The 14,253-nt window shown below is 36.5% G+C and overlaps 1 protein-coding gene across 5 annotated transcripts in view; it reads left to right on the top strand.

The window, feature by feature from the left end:
- The window catches only part of SLC6A6 (solute carrier family 6 member 6), a 53,085-nt gene extending 39,241 nt beyond the window's left edge, over positions 1-13,844 (top strand). For all 5 annotated transcript variants that reach the window (XM_058166630.1, XM_058166632.1, XM_058166631.1 and 2 more), the window contains 6 exons: positions 402-514; positions 4,059-4,196; positions 5,156-5,258; positions 5,964-6,064; positions 7,630-7,800; positions 9,891-13,844. In XM_058166630.1, coding sequence (XP_058022613.1) covers positions 402-514; positions 4,059-4,196; positions 5,156-5,258; positions 5,964-6,064; positions 7,630-7,800; positions 9,891-10,031 — 767 coding nt within the window. In that variant the 3' untranslated portion in view covers positions 10,032-13,844. The remainder of the gene's footprint in view (positions 1-401; positions 515-4,058; positions 4,197-5,155; positions 5,259-5,963; positions 6,065-7,629; positions 7,801-9,890) is intronic.
- The last annotated feature ends 409 nt before the right edge of the window (positions 13,845-14,253 follow it).

Genomic DNA, 14,253 nt, shown 5'->3' with positions numbered 1-14,253 from the left:
TTGGGTTTTGTTTGTCCCAAGGAAAAAATTGTGCATGAATAACCCAAGAGAAAATTAAGAGTCCAGGATTTTTTTTTCTCTTTAAAGATCATAGAAATTAGTCATGCAATAATTATATTTCATTTAGTTCATAAGCTCTCTTTCTGAATGGAGTGTGCTGGATTCTGCTTTTTTTGTTTTTTTCATTTACCTTTTTAGATTGGAGCTGGTATAACCATATGCATGATTCTTTGTCAGATAGAATGAATTCCTTTCTGGAATCCTCAGTTGGGTTTGGGTTGATCTGAATGGAATCAGGCAACTTGTGGTGGGGGGAGAGGTTTTCATCCAGAAATGAATTAAATACTTACTACGTTGTCTCCCTTTTCCCCCTTCCTTTCTCTCTCTTTTTATTCCTCTAGGTCCAGGTCTGGCCTTCATTGCTTATCCAAAAGCTGTATCCATGATGCCGCTGCCAACCTTTTGGGCTATTCTTTTCTTTGTTATGCTTCTGTTGCTTGGCCTGGACAGCCAGGTGAGTAAGTGGTAATAAATGTAATACCTAGGCTTTTAATAGGAAAATCTGTACATAATTATTGTTATTACACTTTTTGCTTTGGAGCGTTGAGTGTTGATCTATAGAAGAATCACTTGTCTTTCTTCCTACTAAGATTAATCAAGAAAACTGTCAATGTTATTTAATTAACTGCCTCTTATCATGACATTTCAGCATAGATTTTATAATAGGAATCCTCAAAACTTCTTGAAATGAGAGGCACTAATGGAGTTCTGAGCATTTTGAGGGGTGATTGCAAAATGACTATAGGCAGGCACACAAAATGCCTGCACACAAAGCAGATCAGTTAATTTTCAAATGCCTACCCTGGGGGGCAAAACCAGATACAAAACACCAATTTGGTATAAAGGTGCCTACTATCCTCTCTAGTTTCTGCCTCCGCTTAGGGCACAGGTGTCAAACTCGATCATGTGATGTATCGTGTCGTGTTGTGACTTTTTTCCCTTGCGGAGCCAGGGTGGGTGTGTCCTGTGCGTGACGCACCTGGGCCACGGGCCGCCAGTTTCACAGGCCTGGTTTAGAGTAAGCATACAGGCATGTCTTTATTTACCACTTTTAACTCTACTTATTTCTACTTTTTGTTGGGATAGTTGATGCAGCTTAAAAACAAAAGTGTTAAAACTACAAGCAATAACATTGTAAATAAGATATGGAAGCTGAAACTTTATTTTACTCCTGCTGCCTGCCTGCATATAAATACAATTAAAATAATCTAAACTTTAGAAAAAGACACAGAAGATATCACATCCAACAGGGATGTGGGACCCTGAGTGTCACACTGGGGATCCTACCTCTACCACATAAATAGCTTTTATTACTGTGTAATAAAATGTGCAATTCATGCACATATTTGTTTATAAAAAAAGATACTTTTTTAAAAATAACACTCAAACTCTATTGAAGGATAGACTAAACCTGAAAAATGCCACTTGTATTGGAATGTATGTTCACATATAATTTCTTCCTCCCCTTCTTCAAGTCTATCAATTTGTCAGAAATGTGCTTATTTCTCATACTCTTGTCACTTCCTTGGTCCATTTCTGCCTTTAGGTATTTGCTTCTCAAAATGTTTAGGTAAATCCAATGGAATGGGAGTAAAACTCAGAATAAAAATGAAGATGGCCCCAGGTTGCTCTTTCTACTTATAGCCATATAATTCAAAGGCCTTGATATATGTGAATCAGTGTATACACTGGATATTTTTGCCTGTCCTCAACAATTTGTTTTCTGGGAGACAGAGCAAGGGAGACCTCTCAAGGCACAAAGAAATCTGTTTATAATCTCCAGACTATTACAAGTCACACAGCTGTCCTATGATTTTAGAGAGGACTTTTTTGAAATGGTTTAAGATTTTAAGCCAACAAGCTCCTAATTGTTATTTGGGAAAATAGTTAAAATGTTGCATTAATCTACTAGCCTGGGACAGAAACTTTACTGAATTCAAAACCTTCTCATATGAGTGGAGATTAGAAGAATTTTCCCTCTGGTTGTTATTTACTTAATCTCATAATTTGGCAAAGCATTTCATTTGCTCTAAATGGTTCTTGGGGGCTTAATCTTTGAATGCCAGTGAGTGACTTTTAATCACTTCCAAATTGAATGTTCAGATCTTCTCAGAGCTGTGGTTCTGCAACCAAGTACTTATGTAAATTAAAGGTTGCCTGGTAATGTTCAGTCATTTCAGTTCAGGCTCACTGTGTCAAATAATTAAAGCTAATTGGAGCACTTAATGTTTTGTTTGCTTTTGGAGCCCTGTCAAGCTGGATTTTGGAATGCTACAGCAGCTTTAGGACCAAGCTGGATACAGTTACACGGCAGGAGAAGAAGAAAGTCAGAATTTCTTAAGGGCTAAGACCCCAGATTTCTAAGGATTATTAAGCAGCTATACAAAGCCAAATAGTGACTGGTTGTGGAAACAAATGTGAAATTAAGGACAATAAGGGAATTTGCTCACTTTAATAAAGTAATAAACAAAAAACGCAAGTCATGGAAGAATGTCAGCTCACAAGAGCATTTTAGAACTGCTTCTGTGTGATAGTTGCTTACTTTTTTAAACAATATGATACTTAACTTCTCTCTGTAAAGTGTGATTTATTATCTAATTACTTATATGAATAGAACATTTGCTACAAAAAAAAAAAAGAACCACACAAATCTCTAGGTAGGGTTCTTTTTACCCAGTATACAAAGGTAATTTATTTTTACTAACTGAAACACAAAACAGTAAAAAAGCTACAAGATTACAGATTTGAAAAAAGGGTTGTTGTTTTTTTTAAAAAAACGGGAATGTATACATGCTTGCATGTGTATCTATGTGTATATTCATAGATAATTAGGTGAACATTTTGAGCACCTATATTCCATACCTAGTACTAAATTTTATTTTTCTAATAATGGCTTTTAATTGTTATTGCCTATCTTGCTTTAGTTTTATATTAATATATCATAGCTGTTTGCTCCATTTTATTAAAACATTAATATAGTTAATTAGAGGAATGGGACAACTGGAATTATCTTAAAGTTTTAGAGTATACAGAGAGTATATACATGCAATCTTTGTACAGCTAGTCCTCAATTTATAACCCTTTGATTAGTGATCATTCAAAGTTACAACAGCACTGAAAAAAGTGAGTTACGATTGTTTTCCACACTCATGACCATTGCAGCATCTCCATGATCATGTAATCAAAATTCAGACACTTGGCAACTGGCATGTATTTATAATGTTTGTAGAGTCCTGGGGTCACTTTTTACACACTTCTGACAAGCAAAGTCAATGGGGAAACTGGATTCACTTAACAACTGCAATGGTTCACTTAACAACTGTGTCAAGAAAGATCGTAAAATGGGGAAAAACACATTTAACAACTGTCTTGTTTAGCAATGGAAATTTTGTGCTCAATTGTGTTTGTAAATAGAGGACTACCTGTACCCCTAAAATTTTCCCTTCATTTAACATCTCACCATGATTTATATTAAATTTTTAGCAGGGAAAATGGAAGCCAGCTTTTTAAATCTACAGTTGAAAGGGCTGCATGAAAATAAGGGTTTTTTCCATAAAACTCCTTCTCTGATTCACGCTAGAAGGAAATTAAAGGGTAGAAATATTTTTCTCTTCAGAAATTATGAAAACTTACCATCATGCAGGCACTACATGGGAAACAGTTTATCAAGTTCCTTCCAAGAATTACTTGGTTTTTACTCTGGAGCATCTACAAACAGCCCTATCTCTTTACTGTCTTATTTCTCCTTTTATTCATAAGTTTGATGCTTACAGTAACTGAGCTCATACCTAATTAGGAAGTGAAAGGGAAATCAGTAAACCCACTAAGAGCTTATGATCAGCTCCAGTGTTGGAATATTGAAAAGTTAAATACTGTACTACATATGTAAATAAATGGTGTACTTTGTAAATAAATGGTGAAAAAGGGATACCTTTTTACACAAGAATAAAATAATACATTGCATTAACCCACTCATTTTTTTTTATTCTCCCCTGCAGTTTGTTGAAGTTGAAGGGCAGATCACATCGTTAGTTGATCTGTACCCATCCTTCCTAAGGAAGGGTTACCGACGGGAAATCTTCATCGCTATAATCTGTTTCCTCAGCTATCTTCTGGGACTATCTATGGTGACTGAAGTAAGGAATTGGCTGGTGTTGCTTTTCTTCTTCTTCTATTCAAGGAAGTTACAATGCTAGGAGTCATTGTAGCATGATGGTAAAACAAGTGCTTTGAACAAGGAAGTTCCCAGGAGATGCTTGCCATCTTTATTTAAAATGATTAGGTGTTGTGAAACAAATATTCTGCCTGAAAAACCTGGAGAGCTTCTGCCCAAGTAAATAGGAGAGAGAGAGAGAGAGAGAATTATTCAAAGAATTACTCTGCAAACAATTTAAACCCCTTTGTACTGTCTTCTAAATTTAGCACACATTCCAATCTAGTCTCATGTCGATTCAAACTTTATAGTGTTCTGCTGTGATGAAGCATTGTATTTCTGCAAGACTATATAATCAACTGTGCAATATACTACATTTCTGTGTGTGAAGTAGACAGATATGAAAAGAAGCTAATTAAACATAAAATGTGGGAAATGATGTCTATCTCATATTCAGAATGTTGTAACATGGCATTCTAGATAATGCCGTGCCTGAAAGAAAATACCATGCTTTAGGAAAAGAAATCCATCATCCTTATATTAGGCAGATCTCAGTGAGTTTTATCTAAGTATTATATTCACGACTCAGTTGTCGTCATAATGCATTTCCTTCCTTCCATCATGTTTCTATAAGTGTTGCTCTAAAAAAAATACAGTTTAAGCAGCAGTGCTGGAATGGTGTTAGTCAAGTGGTTTAATTTTATTCAACCATCTTTTAAAATGCCTTCTAGAATAAGGAAAAGAGTGCAGGTTTTAGGAAATACATGAATGTATACTTTTTCATGTCCAAAGAGTTTACTGGCAATTGTACTTGCTGGCAGAGAATTTTGTGAAGAGCGAGTTAAAGATATACAAATCACTTTGTTTTTTTACAATGTGTGTTTCATGTGTATCTTTGGTATATTAATACCAACCGGGGTTCCTTTTTTTGTCCTTTTTCAGGGTGGCATGTATGTGTTTCAACTCTTTGACTACTATGCAGCTAGTGGTGTATGCCTTTTGTGGGTCGCATTCTTTGAATGCATTGCTGTAGCCTGGGTTTATGGTAAGTTGGAAGTTAAGTTCTGATCTGACCATTTCCTCACAGCAGCACTGAAAGCTAGAGAGATCTTGCAACACTGTAATATAGTTCCTAGAGACAAACTGAATAAAGGATAGAGGAAGGATAGAGAGATGAAACCTGACAGGCCAAGGTAGGAATTTATTACATGGCTTCTCGGCATACTGGGGATTCAGCCAAGTACTTCAAAGTTCTTGGAAAACATTCTCACTTGACCTCCAAGAAACTGAGTTCATTGCTTTCCTCTTTCTTATAATGCTTCATTTTAAGGCTGTAAAAGTTTGCCTGACCTCCTGAAGTCATAAAAGGACAGATTTTAGGGGCCAAGAACCACAGTATTTCCCTCCCCCATTGCTTTTTATCAGCTTAGTACAAAGAAGGAAACATATCTATAGAATAACTTAAGTAGCAATGTGCTGGCTGTACGATGCCATCACGTTTATTTCACAATATCCAATTAGTTGTATCAACTATGCAAAGAGATAAGGAGGCCCTTTCCACATTTAAGAACACCAAAGCTCAGAACAAAAGTGTAGAAGACAAAGCAAAAAATAAAGGCTGTCATGGAGCTTTTTACACTCACAACACAATAAATGCATTTCTCCTTGAAAATCCAGCGTAGCTATAGGGCGCACATAGGCAGAATATGCAGAGTAATTACAATTACTTTCTTCTGTGCTGAAACTCTAGGCGCTGACAATTTTTACGATGCCATTGAAGATATGATTGGTTACAGGCCTGGTCCTTGGATGAAATGGAGCTGGATTGTAATCACACCAATTCTCTGCGTGGTAAGGATGGACGTGTCTTTGCCTAAACTTGTTTTAGAACCTTTTTTGTAAATTGAGTTAGTTTTTCGTTCCTTGCATTGTCTGAAAAGAAATAAGATTGAATAATTAAGTGTTCAATGAGTAATGTGTAAACTCTTCACTGATTACAAGATTTTTACTGACCTGTAACTGGCTTCTGTAGCTTACATGTTACTTTTGGCATTAAAGGAGCAATTTTGAGGTGAAGGATGGGTTCATCTAAAATTCTGAGAACATGTAGATAATAGCAGCCATAGTGAATGATTGTGTGGACATTGTTTTATTTACTAACTGGCTACCACTGTGATAGTGGCCAATGACCCAAGTACTGTGCAGTATTGCACAGGCTAACTCTGCCCACACCCTGAAGTTTGTTGCTGATGGGCTTAAGGTTGACTCAGCCATCCATCCTTCCAAGGTCTGTAAAATGAGGAACCAGATTTTGGGGGGCAATATGCTGACATTATAAACCACCCAGAGAGAGAGGGCTGTAAAGCACTATGGGGGTATGTACAAGTCTATGGGCTGTTGCTATTAGTATTTTGGTCTGGTTTTTTTTTTTCCTGAATAGGCTGGAAAATTTTGTTTTTTCCAAAAAAAATACTGGACTATGGCTACCTACTATTTTTTTTTTTTTTAGCTCAGCCAGGCATCAGATTTATGCATATTTGTCAAAAACATCCTTTGCCCCAAATGCAATAGAACAGCTGAATAGATCAGGTGATGTGTTATGCAACTCAAGGTAAAGACAAACAGGCAGTGTTATGGACATATAAAAGACCTTTCTTCTTTGTGGTGTGTGGTAACACTACTCAAGTTAATTTTCATGCTTTACTGCACACCATAATTATTTATACTTGCTGCAAAACTTGAATATTGAAGGAACCAGGAAAGTAAAATTGGCTTAGCTGACTTCTTGTTTAAAATTCCTGTGGCACAACCCTGAGTTTTAAAGTACAATTTTTTCCCCTTCCCATTTAAAGATTAATTAATTCCTAAGCTTTTGCAAGGGTTAGAGAGGTATGTTCAGAGGCCTAAGACTTTAAAGAAATACAGCCATCTATATGAAGACAGACTATGAAGACTTAGGAATAAAAAAGAGACATTTCCCACCCACCCCCCAAAAAACCCCTCTGTCCTTGAAAAAAAATGTTTATTGTCAATTTCAGTTTTGTTTTATTAGACTAACCATTGATAATGTAAATCAAAACTAGGTAATTCTTAACAATATTTGGAACTAAGGCCACAATAGATAGGGTCATGAAGTGAATGGGAGAAGCCAAGATTTTCACACTTTTCCTTGGGTTTTAAGGACTTCGGCGTTTGGCTTATTTTAGAGTTTTATATTATCATTCACCTCTATTTCTTCCCTCTAAAAGTTCTGTTGATTTCAACAATGGTAATTAAAAGGGTTCCAGGCAACCACCGAAAGGGGTTTGAAAGGCTGGGGTGGTTTATTCCACCGTCTAAACTGTTGATTGAAGAAAGCATAACTATTTTCTTGTGCTTGAATCTCTTTTTGCTTTTTTTCCCTCCCTCTGATACAGGGGTGCTTCATATTTTCTCTAGTCAAGTATACCCCCCTGACCTACAACAAGGACTACATCTACCCTACGTGGGCAATTGGTCTGGGTTGGATACTTGCTCTTTCATCTATGATCTGCATCCCGTTGGTTACAGTTATCCGTATCCTGCAGTCGGATGGCTCTCTCCTTGAGGTAAATCCAAAACAACTACCAGAACTTTTAAGCATCCAAACAGATGGTTTTCTTTGCAGCTGTCTTCCTGATCCTTTAATGCAGCAGTTCATCCCGGGCCTGCATGTACTTCCTATAGCTACAAAGATGCTCTCAGTTATTCATTTCAGCAAATGAGGTTATTTGCACAGGCACTGTTTTGATGCATGTTTAGTCTGTTTCTGTATTGAATAGAACAAGACAAGATTTGGTACAATTTTAAAACATCTGTCTTCTGATCATATTCACATACTAGAAAAGATTGCTGAAATAAATTCAGCAGCTGGATAGTTGGAAAATGGAATTCAGACAGGAGAGTTTAAACACTTGGTATGCTGCTAAATGAACAAATCAGATTTTTATCACTAGAATTGTAAATGTTCTATCCCAGATTATTTTCCTAAAGCAGAGGCTTTCAACTTTTTCTGTCTCAATAGCATCTTTGTCCTACAGTGAAGAAATGTCTATTATTTTTTGGAAACCATAGCATACCATAGCAAATCATCCCAAGCCAGGACCATGATGTAGTATTTGATCAGAGGTGGGTTTCAGCAGGTTCTGACCAGTTCTGGAGAACCGGTAGCGGAAATTTTGAGTAGTTCGGAGAACTGATAAATACCACCTCTGACTGGCTCATCTATTCTCTGCCTCCCGAGTCCCAGCAGATTTGGAGGAAATTGGGGTTTTACAGTAACCTTCCCCTGTCACACCCACCAAGCCACATCCACCAAGCCATGCCATACCCACCAAACTACACCCACAGAACCATTAGTAAAAAATTATGAAACCCACCACTATACTTGATCCCTATCCAATAATCAGTGCTTGACTTTTGCACTATATTTTCTCATATAAAGAACATTACAGAAAAAGTACTTGAGTATATACTGTCATAAAATCAACGTGCAAAAAATATGTAGAGAATATACAGTTTTATAGAAGCTAATCATTTATTTGCTTTGTACGTTGTGAAGTCAATTTGTATCCTTTCAACTTCCTGAACAAATCATGAGTTTCCTTGACAACATTTTCTTCAAAAGTGATTTGCCCTTGGTTGAGAAAGAGGGACTGATCCAAAGTCACCTAGACAGCTTCACATCTAGGGTTGGACTGGAACTCACAGACTCCCAGTGGAGGCCTTAAACCACCATGCTAGACAGACTCATTTATATAGGAGCTAGCCATGGAGCCATGGAGTCACAGAAAAGTTAGGATAAATTTTGATAGTAGATTTCAAAAAGATTTCCAAGATCAGGAAATCCTGTGGTATTCTCCAGTAGCACATCTCCCCTTGTGCATACTCCATAAAAGTTGCACATTTTATTTGTTTCATGCACAGATTGGAAGGAGCTAAGTTCATTAGCTACAATATTGAGTTTGGGAGCCACCTAGTGGAAATTTAACCTCCTTCCTTGCATGACTTTTCTAATTGATCTTCTCCTTTTACACACTGTACACTTTCCTAATGATAAGATCAGTTTTCTGTTCCCAGCCTGGCAAGGAGTTATCTCGTAGACAGTGGCTTTTGGGATCAAACCATATCCAATTGTTTGTCACATCATCTATAAATAAATTGCTTGATAATGGCCACACTTGGCTTAACTAAGCATATGAATCAGAATCCTTCTGCTGTTTGAAACGAAGTAAAGTAAAGCCTTGCTCTATTTCCCCAATGGATAGTCAGTCAATTGGAAATTCATAAAAGAGAACTATTTTAAAACAATTATTTTAACCAAATTGAAATGGTACTTCTTGGCTTGCAAAGGAAAGATAACAACCTCTCTTATTCTATTTCATGGGAAATAGCTGTCATGTTTAACAACATGTACAGTACTTTTTGGAAGGGAGCCTCCATATTATGCAGTTTACTAAAACAGCCATGTCTTTTTCATGGCTGTGTGAATTTGGATCAATGCAACAGCCAATAACTACGTATTTAAACTTTGCTATATTCTTAAGTACCTCTTCCTGTTGAATCCAAAATAGGTAACATCCTGACTATTTAATATAGGCTTAGCCTCCATAGATTTGTCTGGAAGTCTCTTCATTTCCATGTACACATTTCTCCCCAGAGGGTGAAGACAATGGCTGCTCCTCGTGAGATCACACGCTGGGACAAAGAAACCGAGATTGCTGCCACGTTCGGCCCTCCTGGCCTGGCCAACGGAGAACTGATCAAGCCAAGTCATGTCATCGTGGAGACAACAATGTGAGCTCTCTCTATGAGAGGAGGACACCTGCTTTAAAACTGCTGTTTACTAACCATAGAATCTTTCATAGGACCAGGTTTACAGAGCTTTATATTTGCACTAGGGTTATTTTTATTTCTCATAGAGAAAAGTAATTTTTTGTGTGTTTGGTTTTTATTTTTTAATATTTTGTAAAGTAAATCACAGCAGATGGCTGTCCTGCTCTATTTAGAAACAGAGCTTTCATATCAAATTAGGCACACTGCAGGAATTTATCTTCTGTTTTCCACACAGCATATCTAACTAACTTTTATTCATATGGCTACTTTACCATTTTTAGTTGATTTTTCTTGCCAACAGTATACCCAGGCGCAATCCTATGCATACTATCTTGCAAATATGCCTCAATGAACATAATGGGACTTACTTCTGAGTAGACATATGTAGGATTGTGCTGATACGTATGCATACATGTGCGCATATACAAGTTTTAGGTTTCTCTGGGTGTTGATGTGGTTGGGAACAGGGTAGTGCAAAATTTTATTTTGGACTTTTTTTAACCAAAAAAAAAAAAGCTCTGGCATTTTAGAAACTGGTTTTTAAAGGTGTGGCACTATCTTCTGGTAGACACAGGAAGAATTAAAGAAACAATACATGTTTTAATGTTATGTGAGTGAGCCATGTGGGAATATATTTATTTGATAATTGGAAGCTGCAATATTGTAGCTGCAATTGTATGCCACCCAAAGTCATTTTTTTCTGTGTGAGATGGGTGGCCATGTAAATTTGATAAATAAATAAATATAAGCTGGGGTTGGAACCAGGGGAATAATCTGAACAGCTTATGAACAGGCTCCAAGAAGGTGGCAGAATCATTCTTGCTGAAAAGGCATTTTAACTGATAAGCTTTTTGGGACAAAGATGATTTCTACCATCACCGGAGGAATTAATTCTACATTTAGTAACAAGGACAGTTTCTATGCAGATTTAAAAACAGAGTACGGTTGAGTTTCTCATAGATTTAGAGAGATTATCTAAGAGTTGATGTAAAATACTGGTAAGCCTGAATCTGTCACCTATTGTTATCTCAGTCTTAGACAGGAATATAAATTTGATAGTGTAATCATGTAACTAAAGAATATAAAAACTGGGCCATTCTTGTAGTCTGCACCTGAGAAATAAGTCGTTTGGACTTGGATTTTGTTAGAACATTAGGTTAGTGTCAGAAAACTCATTATATAATGCTATATTTACAAAGATGCTGCAAACCATATTTAAAGTCACAAATTTGCCAAACTTTATCTTTGTTAGAGCGAAAAAAGGAGTATTGGGTGTGTACCATAGCAGTCAGCTAAGTTGCATAGTGTTGAGTGCAGATGCAGAAAAAAGTCCACTAGAAGTTATTGATGAAGACTCTACTACAACAAGAAAGCACAGAAAGAATGCAGTTCAGAAAAAATAGACTATTCACAGGCTTAAACTGTCATCATTTATATCCATTGATCCAAGGAAACGCAAGGAGATCAAGTAAGCTATAAATTTATTTTAGACTGAATGAGGCATAAAATACTCAACGGGAATTGTATTGCTAAGTTCCCCACTTTTCCTAAAAAGAGGATTTGCCTCTGGAAAACACCCCAAATCCTGCAAAGCTTTTGTTTTGTTTTCAATCTTCATTGAGTAGTGGCTCAATCCTTTTCCATATGGGCATTGATCTTGGGGGGAAGGATGCCCCCTTTAACTTTTATATTGGTAGTAAACACAATTTGAGCAGGATTGTGAGCCACAAATAGCAAAACCCCTTTCTTTTTGTAATTCTGCTAGTTTTGTCTGTCAATTAAGATACTGTAGTTGAAACTGGAACTTAGCCAGTATTTGAAAACATTCCTATATGCTTTAAGAAAAGAAAGACATTAAGAATCAGTTTCTGTCTTATGCTCTCTATGGCCACTGCATATGCATTATGCACATACTTGTTATGTTAGTTTTATATATATACATATATATATAAAAGAACTGTAAATAAAGGACCAAAACAGTTATTTCAGGTGTCTTGTTTAGCCAATATTTGTTTGTGGATGGAGTCTGTGATTTATTTTATTTGAGGGAACAGAGCTTGCCATATATGCAGGTGGCCGTGAGCAGAATGCTTTGCTTTCTTGTTACCAAGAGCTGATAAGTAAACACTTCCAGAGTACAAATCCTTTGGAAATGTTTATCTTCCTTACTATGCTGAAAAATGGCCAGTAAAAAGGTTAGTTACAGAAGAAGCAAGGAAGCCAAGAGAAAGCTACTGTTTGGCTTTGTTTTCTAATCCTGCAAAACCAAAGATGGCAGGGCATTGGTATTGCAAACCCCATTGCATTCCAGATTGGACTGCAGCAGCAAGAAATTAGGATGAAGGCAAGTCTTAACAGTTCATTCACTTGACTTCCCTGGTGCATTTTACATGAAAGATAGTGCAATATTTTGCTAGTTTCAAGAACAGCCACTGAACCAAAAGCAGATATATCAGCCAAGGGAATACCCTAAAGCACATAGCATGAGAGGATGTTTTTCAAGAACAAACCAGAGAATCAGTCCCACACTGTAGATTTCCATCTAAGAAGAGTAGTACCCAACCCATTTCAAAGTTAAACTGTGCAATCATGATCAGTTCCTTCCAACTAAAAAAGTAAACAGGTTTTCTCATCATGATCTGAAGTCATGAAGGACTCTTAAAAGAAAAAAAAAGTTAATCAAATTTTTGTCACATAAGATTTAGCCCATCAACCTTCATTTTTTTTGTTTCAAGGATCATATTTTCACACAGCAAAACTTGTGAATAATAGAATGTGTTATATCTGAATGTTAAGAATAGATTCTGCCAAATAAGGCCAATGGATGGGAGGGGGTGGGGCAGGGAAAACTATCAATCGTTTGTATTTTCTACTTATTTATGACTGCAAAAAGATTGATTTTTTTTCTAAATCACTTTGTAGAATTGTGCGGCCTATTTTATCCATTCTTTGTAATGAAGAAGTTAAATATTCAGTATTGTGACTAACTTGTGGGTGAACTGGTTTGGATATGGGGTGGGTGGGGATATTCTTAATGTTTATTCAAAGAAATTATTGTATTTCCAAAAAAAGGGGGTGGGGACTGGGAGGAACATTAGAGTGCAACAGTTCATTGTCATGGAAGTATGGCTTGTTTTCTAAACTGCTCTAGATGTGTATAAGGTTAAAAAAAAGGTTATAGCAGCATTAAATGGGCATTTGCTAGTCAAAACAGTTGGACATACCTCTGTTTGCAACCAGCCATTTTAGGCTTGTTTCCAACCAAGGCAGGCTCTTTAGATGTCTGGAAATATTTTCTTCTCTTAGTCCAATCTTTCAAGCAGTCAACATTATCATGTAATGTTGTATGGTTAAATACATATGGTTATGTATTTAACCATACCTAATGGAAGGTATGGTTAAATAATTGGATAACTAATTCACACTTCACAGTATATTGTCTTTAGTCATTTGTACTTGATTATAATGAAATTAAACTTACTAGGCAGAGTAAGTATCCGCCCAGCTGAAAACCTAGTGGAAATAAATTATTTGATCACTAACTGTTGAATGGCTATAGAAGCAGGAATAGAGATATGACAAGAAGAGGAAGAACTGGAGGACAGGTGCTTTCTAATACAGGAAAACCTAAAATTCTGGCAGGCGGCTGCTTCTGCTTCTTCTTCTTCTTCTTCTTCTTCTTCTTCTTCTTCTTCTTCTTCTTCTTCTTCTTCTTCTTCTTCTTCTTCTTCTTCTTCTTCTTCTTCTTCTTCTTCTTCTTCTTCTTCTTCTTCAGCATTCATGAACTCTTCCCATATTTACACAGAAGTAAAGTACGAGGCCATTAAGTGGAAACCTGCTTCTGAGACAACATGTAAATACTAGTGTTATAAAAGGAAAGTTTGGAGAAACTAGAAACATTTTGAAATTTATGACTGAGAAGTCAGCTCTCCAGAATCATTTGATGTGGACTGGTTTAATCAATAAATAGATAAAACAGTGGCCATAGCTTGCTTTGGCAAGCTAAGATCAGATTTTTTTTTAGTTAACAAGCCACTCCATAAACTCTTTATATGCACAATTGCTACAGATCTAGGCCAAAAATAAACCAAAAGTGATTGTCTACTGAAAAACAATCATAATCCCCAGAGGCACAATTTTTAATTGAATGTTTATAGCAATCAATTCAAAATTGAAACTCAACTTTT

This window comes from Ahaetulla prasina, chromosome 2 (assembly GCF_028640845.1).
Source record: "Ahaetulla prasina isolate Xishuangbanna chromosome 2, ASM2864084v1, whole genome shotgun sequence".
Taxonomy (NCBI): Eukaryota; Metazoa; Chordata; class Lepidosauria; order Squamata; family Colubridae; genus Ahaetulla; species Ahaetulla prasina.
The sequence above is the reverse complement of the archived record's forward strand: the minus strand, read 5'-3'. Positions and strand labels throughout refer to the sequence as shown.